A 16,496-nucleotide genomic window follows, 5' to 3' on the forward strand; every position below is an offset into this window, starting at 1 on the left:
CTACGGTGACCCAGCGTTCCCTGGTGGAATATGTGAAGCGCATGGAACAACAATATAAAAGATGTTATGTCAGCTGAACGCTATCTACAGGTCATTACTGGGCTTGTTTTTTTCAGCCCTCATCACAACCGTGCAGCAAGGACATGTGCTTGGATGCTTGTTACTGATTGAACGCTATAATCAAAGGTCCCCTCAAGCTTTTGCCTTGACGGACACATTCCTATACTGGCAATCGGAGCAACAGGTTGGAGTTTGGTAGTCGGCATCGCTGCAGGAGACACCGCGAAGATGATCGCTGCACTGATTGGAGTCTTCTTGGTTTTAAGGGTAGGGTTTTTTTTTTTTTTTTAAATAAAGCATTTTAAAGGTGGCATTGGGAATGTGGATTAAGACGTGTCTTTTGTTTGCCAGGTACAAGCTGTGCCTGTTCATCACACCGGTTGGTTCTCCTTAAATTTTCTCGTCAAGTGCAGTTAAGTTAAGAATCCATTTCTCATCACAATAATAACCAATTCATCCTTTAGGTGATATTGCAGATGCTGGGGAGCTGAGAGATGACATACCCGAGATCAACAGAGGTATACTTCAGTACATATTTATTTTGGTTTGCCTGATTGAATATTGATGTGTCTACGTTGTTGGTAAGTTCTGCCTCCATTTTTCACGTCTAGGGTTGGACCACCTGTTTGAGGGAGACATTGCTGTAAAAGTAAGACGAAATTATGGATCTGATTTTTTTTTTAATTATTCTTATTTAAATCCAAATCAAAAGCACATATTCATTACACACACACACATATACATTCATATTCATTACTTTAAATGTGTTGCCTAGCCTGGACGAAACGCAATCCTGGACGAAGCGAGAAAATGGAAGTTTCCAATTCCGTATATCCTGACTGACTCTTTAGGTACACAGTTTAATCTATTTCTACCAAATTTGGGGGAGGGAGGGATTTGTTGCGCAAGCAAGTCACGTTCTGTTCTCTCTGTTATTACAGATCTGAATGCGAAAGGTGTGATTCTTCAGTCTTTTGAGGAATTTCGTCTGAGGTCATGCGTGGACTTCAAGCCCTACGAGGGGGAGAGCAGTTTCATCTCCTTTGCCAAGATGAGCGGGTGAGGAGTGTTGCGTAACGTTGTCTCAGCCGTCATGGGAAACTTTTATTCCTGCTGTTAAGTCATAATGTCCAGAGATAAATAATGCTGATGGAATGATTTTTTTTTTTTTTTTTTCCTAAGCCTGAGTCCATGTTTGGATTTGTTTTGAATGCAGGTGCTGGTCATATGTTGGAGATGATGGAGTGGGCCAGAATTTATCCATTGGTGCTGGGTGTGACACAAAAGCCGTAGTTCAACATGAAATCCTCCACGCTCTGGGCTTTTACCACGAACAATCTCGCTCCGATCGAGATGACTACGTCAAAATCTGGTGGGACGAGATCGAAGCCGGTAAGTTTTAATTTCTTTTTTTGTTATCTAGTGACTGAACTATCAGCGACACAAAAATGGCAACTTTTGTTTGCTTGCTAGCCATTCCAGATATCTCAAATATCTCTGATATCTTCTTTCTTGGTCTAACAAATAAAAGATTTGGCAAGTTAAATAGATGAAATTGTTCTCTTTTATTTATTTCGTAAGCATAATGCAATCACTATATTAGACACAATAATGTTATCAATTAAAATGTTGATAAACAATATTACAATATAAGTAACACAATTTTGATAATGTCACATTAACATGAAAAGTCTTCAAAGTTGACAAAATTATTACTATCTTCACAATGTTGTTCACTGCCCTGTTACTGTACATAAACTTTGCATGACTGAATTAAATCAACATGGTTTGAAAGAAAGAAGAGGTTTCACACCTTCTAGACGTCCATATCTGCATGAAAGGTGTCTTGTGGAGATTCCTCTTCAACTTTCACCTGGTCACTCTGTCCTGTCTTCGCAGGGAAGGAGCACAATTTCGCAAAATATGAAGACGACTTCATCACTGATCTGAACACGCCGTATGATTATGAGTCTGTCATGCACTACAGACCACTGTCCTTCAACAAGAATGACACGGTCCCCACCATCACCACCACCATTCCGTATTTTAATGAGATCATTGGGCAGAGGTTTGACTTCAGTGCTGTGGACCTCGTCAGGCTCAACCGCATGTATGACTGTGGTGGGTATTCTGATCTTATTTTGGAACAGTACATCTTGTTCATACCTGAACCATACCTACCATTTTGAACAGTGAAGAGTTGAAATAACTACTATATTTAAAAATGTGAAAATTTTGGGGCCAGGACTAACAACATCATTAGTGACGTCAGACATGTTTTGTTAAAGTAAGGAGTAGAAAGTACATATATTTGTGTACAAATATACACCACTAAAAAAACATTATTCAGATAGAAAGGTTTTTTTTCCCCCCTAAGATTATATAGTGTATTTATTCTGACTTCTTCTTCTTCTTCTTCTTCTTCTTCCTTAGCAAACACACACACTCTACTGGACCAGTGCTCCTTCGAGCTGATCAACATCTGCGGTATGATCCAGAATGAGGCAGACGGAGCAGACTGGGTCCACATGCTGAGCAGTTCAACTGAGACAGATCACACCCTTGTCGGGCGCTGCAGAGGTATGAAGAGTTCTGTACAAAATATTACGCATGAACAGTTCACTCTTGTGCTAACATACAGTGTCAGCTTGGGTTCTAATACCACCGCAGTACTGCTGGGTTCATAACATATGGGTTGTTGGCATGAGAAATGGAGGATAGTAGATGATAAATAAATTAATTAACAAATTAATCTAAGCTTATCAAATCTAGACACGCATTCGTTAAGAAAGTGCTATTAAACATCATTTTTGGACAGTGACTGTTATCAGAAACACCTCATTCGTAAGCCATTGCTTCAAGAAATAAAATCTTGAATGTACGGATTTCATCGACTTGTTACAGATACTGGCTATTACATGAAGTTTGATACATCCTCCGGACCAGTTGGAAACAGTGCACTGCTGGAATCACGTATCCTCTACCCGAAGAGAGGGGAGCAGTGCTTGCAGTTCTTCTACAAGATGACTGGAGCTGCTGGGGACAAACTGGTGATCTGGGTCAGGACCGATGATGGAACGGGGACCATACGCTATACCAAAAAGATCGCTACCTTTATTGGTAATTCATAAAATTATATCTCACATTATCTGTCTATCTATCTATCCATCTATCTATCTATCTATCTATGTAACTTTTGCCATTTTCTACCACAGGCGATGAGGATCCTTCCTGGAAAGTAGCCCACGTAACTTTAAAGGAGGAAGACAAGTTCCGTTACTTCTTCCAGGGTATCAGAGGATCGGCTAGTTCCTCAGGCGCCATCTCAATCGATGACATCACTCTGTCGGAAAGCGCTTGCCCCAGCGCTGTCTGGCAGATCTCAAACTTCACAAATGTTCTTGACACCACTGCACGGAACAGCGCAATCAAAAGTGGATGCTTCCTCAACCCAGAGGGCTACTCTTTCGGCATCAGTGTATATCCAAATGGAAGAGGCGATGACGACCCAAACTATGTTGGCGTTACAATGCACCTCTGCAGCGGTGAAAATGACGCTGTGATGGAGTGGCCAGCTAAAAACAGGCAGTTTACCATTGTTGCCATGGACCAGGACCCTGATGCAAAACTGAGAATGTCCTCTACAAGAAGTTTCACCACAGGTGAGCCTAAGTAACTGTGTAAATGTAGACCTGTTGTTGCTAATTTCGACCGGATTGCATGCAGCCATGTAGAAAGTTCCAGATGTCTTCAGAAAACACAAATGTTAAATATCCTTTTTCGACCAGATTACAAAAATATCACATGGAAGCGACACACTTTAAAACACCATTAAAGGTTAAGTGTGTAATTTGTTTTTAGAGATTTTGAAGAAAAAAACAGCAGCATCAAGTGGTTGGTTACATGTTTGCAGCATCTTTCACTTTCCCACCCTCTCCTGAGTTTGCCAGTGAGCTACGGTGGCCTGCGCACAAAAATCTAGATACCTGGTCCACCGTCTTATTCTTTGGTTTATATATAATGGATTAAACCCCACAAACCCAAATTTATGGGCAGTACATTAAGCTTTTACCAATATAGAAATCATAAATTAAGGAAAATATTACACACTGCACCTTTACGTAATGGTAGCACTACAGGGTAAACCACAGTATTTAACCTGTCGATAAATAGTCCAGAAATGGTACTTTGTAAACAAACAAAAATATGATTATGTAGTTACTCACCACAGTTATCAATTCAACGCCAGTATCAACAATGTCCATATTAATTTATAACATTCAATCTTCATATTTTCAATTTTTCCAAAATTCTCTTAGCTGCAACCGATACCTGGAACAGACCATCAGCTACTTCGGGAGCAATATGGGACAAGGGGTGCCAATGCTACCGCAGTACAGACTTTGGCTGGAGCACGTTTATATCCCATAAACACCTAGAGAGGAGGAGCTTCCTTAAGAACAACGATCTCATCATTACTGCTGACTTCAATGGTGAGAATTTGTTTTTAAACCATTCTGCACATTGTTCATCTGAACTGCACTGACACGTTGTTTATCAGACATACTGGAAGGCACCATTGCAAATGTCCCCCCCCCCGTTCATAATCTGTTACTTTGTTAGATTTGACACACCTGATCAAGACGGAGGTACCTATCCAACCGGCTAAGCCAAGCAATGACACGCTACTACACGCAGTTGCAATGAGTGAGAGGAACCTGAGAGAGGAGCATCCCAAACACTGAGAGCTGAGAGGCACGTGCATGAATTTACACAGATGTTGATTTTTTTGTTTGTTTGTTTGTTTTATGTCGGAGGCTACTTGTAAGTGTTTGAGAGTCGTTTTTGTCCAACAAATATTCTTATTTTATTCTTTTTGCACTTTAGAATATTAAATCTCAAAGTTAACATTTATTTTATTGTACTGTATGCATTTCATAACGTATTCTACCTTGTGCAATTCAGATGGACATGGAGCCAGGGAACATACTACACTGGTACAAGGTGTGAAGAGGTGAACATAAACAAAAGGATTCTCCGACTAACTGCATTTTACTCTCTCTTGTAATATCTTGACAATGGACATCATGGGAGGCTTTCTCTTGAAATTTACTCGACTAAACTTTTATTTGTAATGTGGAGTTAATCTCCTCTAAATACAGTATATCTTATAATTCTGTTGTTTAGATCGAAATCTCTCAACTATGGACAATGCAAAACACACACAAAAAAAACCCACACAAAATGTGTTTTAAGCAATTACATATTTAATGTTGAAGTTAAGATGAATATAGTTGCGTCATGTGATTTTTAATTTAACGGTATCCAACCAAGAAAACTACATTTCTTTCTGTACACATTCAAAACTCCTCAGTGGAAAGAATGCACCTATCGGTTTGATTCAGGCATGTTCTAATAAATATGTATTCAAGCATGGAGCAAGTACACAAAAGTAAAATAAACAAACAAAAACTCATAACAAAAACTGAACTGTGTTTTCACTTCTCCTTGGTGGGTGAGATCAACGTAGAATGGCTAATGCTGGTTTCATTCCTGTTCATTTTAAGCTGAGGAGAGAGGCAAAACTATTACAAGGAGCATTTTTCATCACTTTGTGATACTGCAATTACGTAGAAATACTCACCATTATGATCTTTTTCAGCTCCTCTCTCACCTAATTACGTCACATAAAAAAGACAGAAAACTTTATTACGTTATTGTAAATAACAACAACAACAACAAAAACATCTAATCTGATTTGCATTACATAGATCAGGGACCTATTTCAAAGGAGGTTGCTAAGGTGAATTGTTGCCAAGTGTTTCTCTCTCACTGCTGGTTTTAGCGTGGTGAACATGCCAGACCCTTTTGTTGGTGATCCTGTGGCGATGTTACTGCGCTACTTCCGGGAGGGAGTTAGATATATATGAAATGATGACTGTTGTGGCTGATTTCATGTCATAGCTGGTGAATGGAAGATGATTGGTCACCAGCTCCACTGGGATCACTTTCTGAATTACTTTACAAACTGTGAGATTGGGCAGGTTTAGCATCAGGATAAAGGACATTTTATCAGATAGTCCCAAAAGCCATGGATTCCCTAACCTTTCCGCACCACGGCCCCCCTAAACAGCATGAGAATCTGGCCGAGGCCCCCTTTTGCAAACCAACAAAAAATGTTCTAAAAAATGCACAGAAATACGGCCTGGCGTGCCAAAGATTCACTGGTTGGCAGCAAAGACTACAGCAAGCAACTCTTTTTCAATTTCAGCAAAACCTCATTGATGCTCACAATGTGTAGCAGAGACTGACTTGGGAGGGGGTCTGAGGAAGTGGTGTGTTGAAGGTGCACAATTCTGACGATGGCTCATCTTGCCTGATCTGCCAATAACCATCTTCTTCATCTAGAATGGCGAAGATTGATTTTCTAGTGTGGAGTGGTGCTCGTGCTTTGACTTAATGAATCAAACAGTGGGTAACTTATGTTGAATGAAATAACATAGATGGCAGCACAGCTCTGTCGAGTTCACTTTCATTTAATAGCAACTCATCTCAACCCTCAATCAAAAACCCAAAGCTATCCATCATTTCTGACTTCCAGGAATAGTGGTCCAACATCGGGGAACACTGATTTCTCTTTTAAATACACTACAATGACTATTTCATTGAGTGATAGGCCACACTTTATTATTTCCAGTTGATAAGATGACTCACCTTCTTCTCAGTAAAAAATGCCGCAAGCAAAATAAACAGGCCCTGCAAGAAAAACAACAAGAAAATTCCAAAAAAGGCAAAACAGATACACAGAATGATTACAGATATTTGTCCGACTGCGAGCAATATTTTTTTTTCTTGTGACACTGACTTTATTACTGGCATTGGACTGTGTTGTTCTGTGGAAATATCTGAACGAACTATTGACAAAACAAACAAATTACAGTCCCCCCCGCCCCTTGATTTCAAATACGGTAAATACAAACTTACCTGAAAAGAATTGAGGATGGTGAAGAGGTAGTTAGCAGCTGTAAAGAGTGGGCTGCTTTCTTCTAGCATGAGCAGTCCAAAGCCAATAATCCAAGTTATTCCAAACACGGGTGTCAGAAAACAAACCACTTTAAGGATGCTCCTTGCTGTTTCTCTGTCATCTGCCATACTACTGTCTGGGACAGAGGCCTTCATCAGAGTAAGAATAACCACTGTCATGGAGAAAATATTTGTCAACATAATAGTTCCCACTGGTAGAATGAAAGCATGTATGGAGCCATCCAAGAGTTTTTCAAAAACAAGCCAGCAAGTTTTGGAATTGTGGTAGGGCTTGTTAGTGTACTTGCTATACACATAGCTACTCCCCACTATGAGTATGGGGCAGACGTAGCCTACAATGCTGGACAGGAACATGAAGACTCGTTTCCGCAGTGTCTCAAAGACAAAGATGAGCTGGTGAACAAGCATGACACTCATGCACAGCATCCAGCTGAACATGGCTAAATAAAAGAGGTGCTTGCACGCTGTCAAAACCAGGCAAGAGTCACTGCTAAGACGTTCAGGAGCAGTGGAAGCCAAGAAACACAAGTCGGCCAACAAGCGGAACGTGGCAATGTTCACCAGGGACGTGTGGCGGAAATGTGAAAGACTGGTTTTCACCACGGCTGACCACACCAGGAACTCAACAGTGAGGAAGATCAGAAGCGAGCAGATGGACGTGGCAAGGCCCACGTAAGTGATGAGGTTCAGATCCGGGGTGGAAATATCCGACTTGGCCATGAGCACAGAGAATGAAGTCAGGTGGTTGCACCTGCAGACGGTGCGGTGATTATCGCTAGTTTTAACTGTGCATCCTGCATCGGACCAGTCCCTGTATTTGGTATTCCAGAAGACACAAAGGGGTTTCCATCCAGGCAATCTGTCTTTGGGAAAGTCCAGACTGATTTCTTGCTGCGAACCGTTGATGCCCTCAAGTGTGGCTGACACCACCATTGTAGTCTCCACCGTTTGGTCAAAATTGTTTCTCAACTTGTCCGTCAGATTTTTCACTGCCACTGTTTTCAAAATGCCTTTGTTTCCAGCCTTGCTCAGGCTCACAGCCACATCGTAGACAGTAACGTTACAGGCGGTATCTTGGCAGAATTTCAGCTGTAAGTTTTGACTGTCAAATCCATTGCTTTTGTTAACATGGATGTTCTTCACCAGGTCCTCCACAGACTGGAGGTAGTTTGATGACATATGGTAAACAGTTGAATCATTGACCCCATCCCATGTATTATTCAAAATGTTACTTGAGGCATAAAGAAAATCCTGAAAGAGAAGCACAAATAAATTACAAATAAAGTCTAATATTGAAAGATATGACTGTAGGTTTAGGTTAAAATCTGTATGATAGTCTTTCTTTCCATGTGTTCTGTGCATAGGGCACAATGTTTTTTGTCTTATTTACATAGGGTCTTTCTGCCTGTAAAAGCACTGCCATCCCTTTGTAGTTGTGGCCCTAAATAGTACTAAAAACTGACATTGATGACGCTAAAAGCGTGAGTCTTACGGGAAAGAGGTCCTCCTCCAATTTGACATTTCCCGATGCCCTTGCCATCACATCCAGAACATTGATAGACTCATCGATATCTGCCATAGTTTCACTGGGGTCATCATCGGACGTAGAGCTGTTCCTAAGCCCTTGAAATATAGCAATCGCCATTGACTGGGTAGCATTAAGTCCCATCAGAAAGTTCTGGAGAGAAAGAAGGACATTTACATTTTGAAGACATTCATACACAGCAATCAATCCATCAACTTTAATTTGTAGAGCACTGAAATCACATATCGAGGTGCCTCAGGACCGTACTTGGGCTCAAATAAGTACAGAGGTTTCTTGTCTTTAAAATGGTAGGAGGTGAAAACCATAAAACGAACTGAGAGACCCGCTAAAAGCCAGAACAACTTTAAACTCACATATTTTCCAATGGTGAAAAGTGAAATCAATGTTTCCTTTTGTATCTACAAGGAACTGATCATTGTATTCCTGATTTTAGCTATAGGAACAACTCCTAACCATATATTACCGCGCTGAAGCCCCTGAAGCTGACCCAGAAACCAAAGACCCTTTGACTTTCATAACACGTATACTCACGTCGGCATTATTTGCAACTTCGCTCAGTTCTTGGTTGACACATTTGGAAAACACTGGTTGCCATGTAGAACCTTCACACGTGCGTGACTTGTAGCCAACCCGGCCATGGGGACATGTTCTGTTAATGACTGTATCTCCAGCTGGGGCCTTCGGCCAAAGCTCTCCATTTAGATCCTCCTCACTGCAAAACTTTTCACCGACTTGAAAACACCAAGGAGTCAGATTAGTTTACTAATGTCACAGAAGTGACCGAAGGCAAGTGAAATTCCAAAATATTTGACAGAACCACAACGTCATACCATATATCACTGGGATATCCACTCTCGCACTTTTTTTCTGTTTCGCGTTGTTTTGAAATGTGACGTCGATTGATTGCGCTTGATTGGTTTTCTTACAGCTGACAGGAGCAGTGAAGGCATAGACAAGGCCCATTTCTTCAGCTGTGAAAGCAGATTAATGTTACAATGTGAGCGAGTCATGTGGTGGAACTTTGTGAATTTCTATTCGCACTGGTGCTACAGGGTGAGGCAGAACATAATGCATCTGGAAACAGATTCTGTTTTGTTTTTTTCTTACATGTGTTGAGTACATTTGACATCCGTACGTCCATGTAACTCCACCAGACAGTGAAACTTTCTGTGCTGTTTAAAATGGTGGCAGTGACATCGACGTCCACAGTTTCATCACCCTGGGAACAGTCTGCAGTCAGGGGCTTGATCTTCAATGTAATTGTGTCAGGAAGCAGTGCCACCTTCAGTTGTGCCTTTGCTGTGTGCATGACGGCTCCGTTAGTGAAGCCACACACATAGACACCTGCAATTAACATGAACGTAACAGCTTTAAATTACATACAAAGAAAAGTGAGTGAGGAAAGTTGCATCACTAACTCACTCTGCCGTTATGTTTGGGGTCACTGAAGCATTTCTGCATTGAACTCCATAATGAGCAGCCAGTGTTGGCGAGTAATCGATTACAAAGTAATCCACTACTGTAGTTGAACTACTTTTTGAGTAACAGAGTAAAGTAACGGGATTACTGTGGAAAAACTGGTAATTATATCCGAATTACTTTATCAAGTAATGATTCCATTACTTTACTGAAATATTTTGCAAGCCAAAAATGTGTTATTATAAAAAAATAGAAAAACATCCAAAAACAACAATGTCACAGACCGAGATCGAACCTCATAAATTGTTGAAAGCCATATTTACAAATAAGTCAGAAGTACTCTGCACAGGAGAGCTCTTTTATCTTTTGATTTGCTTTTTAATAAAGTTCATTCCAAAACACTGAGTTATTTTATATTTAAAGTACTGAAGTACTTAGTAATTGATTACTTATGAAACAAAGTCGTTAAAGAAGTAATCAGATTACTTTCTAAAGGAGTAGTCAGTAGTTGGATTACTTTTATGGAGTAATCCCAACAACATTGTAAACAATTTAATGAAATAATCGACTGGAATGCTCTGAGAACATTACTAGTGCAGGTAAATTTGTAAGAATGTGCAGAACACATGATGGGATGGCTTTGACAGTTGTTTGCCTTCAATGATATAAAATTTTAGAGAATGAATATCAAGTTTGCGATATGCGACCATCACTACAGAAGTTGAATGCTTTAAAGTTGCTAAAAAAAAAAGTGAATATTTCTAAAACAAAAGTTTGTTTTATAATCACACTTAGTTGTGTGCACTTTGGCATAAAAGAGAAAACAAAGCATCATGATTTATATTTTAGGCTCTTTCAAACAGAATTTCAAGCAGATTTTTGCACTCTTGGAATTCTCTCAATCACTTTCAATCACTTGCCAAAATGTTCCCCATACTTGTTAAGCCCATCTTAACTGCTTTCCGTGCACTCATAATGACCGCAGAGTATTCAAGATCATTATTTCTTATTTCGTCAATCTGGTTACACTGGAGTTCAATGCAGAAATGAGTCAGTGAGCCCAAAAGTTTGAACGGTAGCGTACATCTAAAACAAATCTATGGAGTAACCCTGGAAATTATCCCAAAAACTACTTCAAGAGCATTTATATGAATCTAACAAGGAGAGTTTTAAATCACTACTGATTGGAGTGACATATCAAAACAATGTGTGCTCGACATTTACCTGCCCAGCTGCCCGTCACGTTATGGAGCGTCACTGCAAGACATGACTTGTACTTGTCTGTGGAGCAGCTGCTGTTGAGTCGCACCACGCTGCCCTTGTTTAACTCAAAATTTCGGAACCCTGTGCTCAGGTTCCAGTTGGCGCCGTCGGACTCCTCCTCAAGTGTGCACTTGAGCACCGGGGAGGACTGGTAGCACACTGTGGTCTGAGGAGACTCAATGGTGACCATTCCTGCGGAAGATGCACCCTCAGTGTAATGAGAAGAATGTAAATAGCAGTTTTTCATAGGAGCATTTTTAGTCAGAGCTGAACCATAAACAGGTTAATGCCAGTCAATCATATATTGATACAACTGACTTGCCCAAAATGCATACATTGCTTGGACAGGTTGCATGGAGATGCAGCACAATAGGACTGCTAAAAAAAAAAAGAGTCTTGAATGATAAAAAACTGCTGTAAAAAAAAAATAAAAAAATTAAATAGTAAAGTTTAATTTCAAGGCATTAAAAAGATTTCTGTTTTTTGAGAATGGCCTTGTCTGAGAATCAATGAACAGCCACGTTCTCTGACTGACCTTCAGTTTTGACTTTGACCTTAGCATCCAGTTTGGTTTCAAGCTCCTTCAGGATGTCCAGAAGTCTTGAAGTTGCAAACTTGACAGCAACCGCGGCCTCAAAGTCCACAACGTTTCCGCTTGGCCTTTTAGGATTAAGGAACACATCACAAGTTAATTTTGAAAAAAAAAAAAAAAAAAAAAATACATTGAAATGAAATGTGTTTTGGAATCATTTTAGAGCCCCGCAAAATAGAATTGTCAGTAAAAGGCAGAAACTGGGAGCTCCAGAAATAGCATCCCGAATCCTTCACGATTACCTCTGGTGACTTTAACTGTCTGTGATCTACTTTTGTGCAACAAATTCAGCAAATTCTTCACTTGTTTTGGATCAGATTATTTTTACATTTTATTTTATAATGCATATAATGCATCCCTCTGTCAACGTTCTTCATTCACAACAATTACAAATAGATTCAAATCAGTCGGCTTCCTGCCTCCCTGCACCTCGTTGCATTTCGTGCCGCTTGTTACCTTTGTGTGTCTTCTGATAGGAATCAATACGTTGTTTGAGGACAGAATGTGAACATTTATTTTTGAGACTGAAAGCACCTCAGACACATGAACCATCTTGACACGTTTATTTGAACTTCATGAGACAGAGCACAATACCTCAGGCCTGTTACATTCAGGGACTCAAATCCATTTAGGATTTCGAGGGAACTGGAAAGCTTTGAAAACCGAAATTGGTCAAACATTAATGTAGAAGAATGCATTATTTTGAGGAAATTGCTCATTTTGGTGAGGTGTTTGCCTACTGATGTTGTTTCGATGGAACTCCAGGAGCTGTCCTTCAGCGTTATGGACCCTATAATGGAAACTGCATTGAAGACAAATGTGACGTCAGACTTTTTGTAGTTGAAAAAGAAATGTATTTTGTATAACGTCAAAATGCAGGTATGGTAGTTGAAAACAAAATGTGGATTTGGCTGGTTATTACCATTGACTTTGGCGACGCAGAGTGGTTGAATTTGAGAAATGTTCTTGTTGCACGGAGTGTCACGGCAGCATTGGTACTTATAGCAAACTTCGTCACTCCAGACGTAGCCGAGAGAACAGTTGCACTGTGTCTTTATCCCAACAATCAAACACTCTAGAGGTCAAGAAATTGCTTTGAAAAAATGGTACATCATCTTTTCTTTTCTTTTCAAGGTTCTTAGTCATCCCCAATGCCCTCAATGGGCCAAGTCAAAGCAGCCTCAAAACAAAAAATATATGGGTTGGTGATTGAATGAGTGAGTAGAAAAATAATATTAATCTTAACAATAATGATGATAACTCATCAGAATTTTAATTATAATGATGTGAATTAACTTGATATGAACAGTGCTAAACATCAGTTCTGTACGAAAGAGAAATGTAAATGTAGGGGCATGGTACCTGCTACCAGTCCACTGTCCATTACAGTTACGATGTTGGAAACTCCATTGCTGTCAGTCACTTGGAGATCAGTGATTAATTTCAACGCTAAAAGGACAGTGTTGGAAGGCACACTGTCATTGCTCTCCACCACCAACTCAGCAACGTAGACATCTGTCATATAAAAAAAAGAAGATAATGGTACACACACACACAGACACGCACGCGCGCACACACACACACACACACACACTGCAGAATGTCGCTGCAAAACTTGCTCCAAACTTCCTTCCTCAATGAAAATCAATTTTGAGGGTTTGATCACCATAATAAATATCCGTGTCGGATAACTTACCCTCTCCAATGACCTGCAATGGAAAAATCAAGAATACGCTTTTTAAATTGTAAATTTATGTTTCTTATGATGGCTAGTATTTTAAAACAGATAATAGTATGAACAGGTCATGAAATAACACTTTTTTTTTTTTTTTTTTTTTTTTTATCAAATCTAAAACACACAGATTAGAGTGAAAAAACGTTTTTACCTGGCTGTAGATATTAAGAGCTCCAATCAGGATTAGAAATAGCTTGGACCACATTAGTACTCTAGCCGTGATTAAAAACAAATCATGTTTAAATCAATTACAAATAAAGAAAAACAATGACAATCTCCATAGTTCCACTTGATTCTATAACATGCTATTTGGCAACAGTGTTTGTGTGAAAGTCATGGCTCTTGTTGGTAAGACATTCTTAATGTTTTGCATGGATCAATTAACAACCAAGTAAAACAAAAACAAAACAAAACAAAAAAGGTAAGGAACTTATCACAGATGATGGAGTCCACATCTAATCTAAATGTTGTTGCTTTTCACTTTGCACTGCAACTAAATCATGAAGATTTGGAATTTCGAGAATACTGACGACTATCATGCTAACAGATGCTAATATTTTTTTTGGTCCCCGCAGTCGTGACACACACAGAAGGATCACAGAAATACAACAATGTAGCAGTTTCATAAGTATTGCATCTAATGACAGAGGTGTTCGCAAAAACCTTTGTGGAAGGCCTCGGTTGACATTTGATGAATGACTGTTCTGTTACTTGACAGACTAATTTCCCTTCCTGTGTTATACAGCAGCTCATAAATATATTTTTACACCCCATCCTTGGAGTTAGCTCAGTGGCGGCCCCCTCGCATCATTATATTGAGCTGTTTTGCCTTTCAAAGTGAGTGGAGCCCTTGCTCTTTGCATGACTTTGAAGTAGGGCATCATAAAACTGGCAGATTGCCGTTTCTCATAACAATGGTCATTGTGCGTAGGTGAACTCATTTTTTTATTTTTGTCCTTTGGTTTCCAGCTTGGTCAGTTGTCATAGTTTGGTCACACTTCATTTAACTAGTGGTTTTGACATTAGCTTGTATAACAGTAAAGCAGCAGAATGGTGGTGAGCCTCCTGAAACAGGCAAATGCTTTTGTGCAGCTAAGAGAAACAGCCAGAAGAAGGCAAATACGCTACTATAAATGACAAATATAATGATGAATATACATTACATTTTACATTTAGAGCCATGCTAATGTTGCCATGTAAAAGCCAAGACTGAGCACTACTGACTCTAAATGAACGCCAAAAATGCTAAAAGTTAGTGCTATTGTGTTGCAAATCTCTGTATGGAAACCATGTGTAATAATATCACAACACCCAGATTGCATGGTTAGCGGTTAAGGGTAAAAAAAAAAAAAAAATGAAAGAAAGGCTTTTGGGTCAACACTGTGTATTGTAAATTGTGAAGGATTTACCTTGCAAGACTCTTCTATCTCAACAAATGCACGTGTTAAACACGAAACACTAAGCTATACCATTCATAACTAAAGCTATAAATAGCTATACAATGGCAGCAGCAACAAACTAGTTCAGTTTTCTTTAGCTTTTTTTTTTTTTTTTTTTTTTATCTAAGGGCATGTTGTATCTGTCATGAATGCAGAGCCCTTTAAGTCAAATTGCATTTGCAAACTTGGGCCATACAAATACAATTTGATTGATTGATCGTTATTGGCAGAAGAGCAAAGTGCTGGATCTCTTCATTTAACTACATTAAATCGTTGACCCAACTGCCTTCAACTTAGAAAATTGTATTAGTATTAATGTTATTTGGGTTCAACGGTGTGTAGGCAAGACTATGATGGAGAGAGTCCATTACCCTCTGGCAACCTGTGGAAATGCCTGAACATGCCTACATTAAAGTAATATAAATGAACTGCATTTAGATGATGTTGCAGCAAAATATGTGTGTTCGGAAAAAAATTGTTTGATTTGGAAGTGAGCGGTAAACCTCAAACATCATCATCTAATATTTAAGTGGCATATATAATATGTAACTTCAGCTAACCTTTCTCCCAATAGGAGTAATGAAAGTAAAATGCTTACCTTGGTTTTACAATGGTTGTGTGATGCAGATGATTGGCCCAGTCACCCATGTGGCATTTATGAAGCATAAATGTAATTGTATTCCATTACTATAAATTCTATCACAAAAGAGAAAGTAAGCTACACTGCCAGACAGCTCGATCAGGCTCGACAGAATTAGGTTGTGGAACTACCAATGTCCTGACTTTGTGGAGACCGACTATTTGCATGAATGGCATGTCTTTATTTGGATTGACTTGTTGGGACATTTACAGCACCTTCTGGCTTTCCATAGGATTTGTCTACCAAATGAAACACTGTCCCTCAAAAGGTCACACTGTTCAGTGTCGAAGATCCCAGTTTTTTCCTTGAGGTTTCAGGAGCAAGGGACCCTTTTCTTTTCTCTCTCTCTCTCTCTCTTTTTAACAAGTCATACATTTGTTGTGAGGTAAATTAAATTTGGACGGTAAAAAAAATACTGTAGGTGAGATTCCCGATATTGACTCATGGACAACTGTATACAAGACAATGAAAGGATGACCTTTTTGTATGAAATTCTAGTCATAGCAACTTTTTCAAAATCTTTATCTCTGCAAAATGTAGTTCATCTAATCTCGAATAAAAAGGAAAATTTTTATTTTCCAATCGTGCATGCCAACGTGGTCCATACACTCTTTTGTGCAGTTGCTCGAATTAAGAAAATTAAAAGGCACAAGAAAAAGCTTGTCAATCTAAAATAAAGAAAATTCACCTATATAATAGGGGAAATGTAAAAGGGAAACATTACGGAATACTGCAAATACACATGGCATACCAGACTC

At 39.3% G+C, this 16,496-nt stretch overlaps 2 protein-coding genes across 2 annotated transcripts; one reads left to right on the forward strand and one right to left on the reverse strand.

Annotated features, from left to right (window-relative positions):
• Positions 1-198: 198 nt before the first annotated feature.
• Positions 199-5,169, forward strand: mep1a.2 (meprin A, alpha (PABA peptide hydrolase), tandem duplicate 2). Its single transcript, XM_076037723.1, has 14 exons — positions 199-327; positions 412-439; positions 525-578; positions 672-709; positions 836-911; positions 1,002-1,119; positions 1,277-1,452; positions 1,960-2,181; positions 2,494-2,640; positions 2,965-3,180; positions 3,276-3,722; positions 4,380-4,553; positions 4,684-4,815; positions 5,026-5,169. Exons 1-13 carry the CDS (start codon positions 289-291, stop codon positions 4,803-4,805), a joined length of 1,857 nt encoding a protein of 618 aa, XP_075893838.1. The 5' UTR covers positions 199-288; the 3' UTR covers positions 4,806-4,815; positions 5,026-5,169.
• A 7-nt stretch (positions 5,170-5,176) lies between these two features.
• Positions 5,177-16,060, reverse strand: adgrf3b (adhesion G protein-coupled receptor F3b). Its single transcript, XM_076037722.1, has 17 exons — positions 15,697-16,060; positions 13,811-13,871; positions 13,621-13,633; positions 13,287-13,439; positions 12,847-12,999; positions 12,665-12,726; positions 12,519-12,577; positions 11,868-11,992; positions 11,294-11,524; positions 9,758-9,994; positions 9,481-9,621; positions 9,182-9,381; positions 8,597-8,782; positions 7,045-8,355; positions 6,775-6,816; positions 5,705-5,734; positions 5,177-5,627 (listed from the first exon to the last, which is right to left on the reverse strand). Exons 1-17 carry the CDS (start codon positions 15,762-15,764, stop codon positions 5,559-5,561), a joined length of 3,141 nt encoding a protein of 1,046 aa, XP_075893837.1. The 5' UTR covers positions 15,765-16,060; the 3' UTR covers positions 5,177-5,558.
• Positions 16,061-16,496: the final 436 nt, after the last annotated feature.

This window comes from Nelusetta ayraudi, unplaced genomic scaffold (assembly GCF_046127955.1).
Source record: "Nelusetta ayraudi isolate G7.1 ecotype Tasmania unplaced genomic scaffold, CSIRO-AGI_Nayr_v1 ptg000052l, whole genome shotgun sequence".
NCBI classification, from domain to species: Eukaryota; Metazoa; Chordata; class Actinopteri; order Tetraodontiformes; family Monacanthidae; genus Nelusetta; species Nelusetta ayraudi.

Bases quoted from the DNA above. Each gene is read 5' to 3' on its own strand.
- mep1a.2 (XM_076037723.1), top strand. From the start codon at position 289: ATGATCGCTGCACTGATTGGAGTCTTCTTGGTTTTAAGG. The intron at 2,641-2,964 runs GTATGAAGAGTT...GACTTGTTACAG, and splicing joins CCTTGTCGGGCGCTGCAGAG to ATACTGGCTATTACATGAAG. The intron at 3,723-4,379 runs GTGAGCCTAAGT...AAATTCTCTTAG, and splicing joins TACAAGAAGTTTCACCACAG to CTGCAACCGATACCTGGAAC.
- adgrf3b (XM_076037722.1), bottom strand. From the start codon at position 15,764: ATGCTTCATAAATGCCACATGGGTGACTGGGCCAATCATCTGCATCAC. The intron at 9,995-11,293 runs GTAAATGTCGAG...TGTTAATTGCAG, and splicing joins CGTGACGGGCAGCTGGGCAG to GTGTCTATGTGTGTGGCTTC. The intron at 8,783-9,181 runs GTGAGTATACGT...CTTTCTCTCCAG, and splicing joins AAGTTGCAAATAATGCCGAC to AACTTTCTGATGGGACTTAA.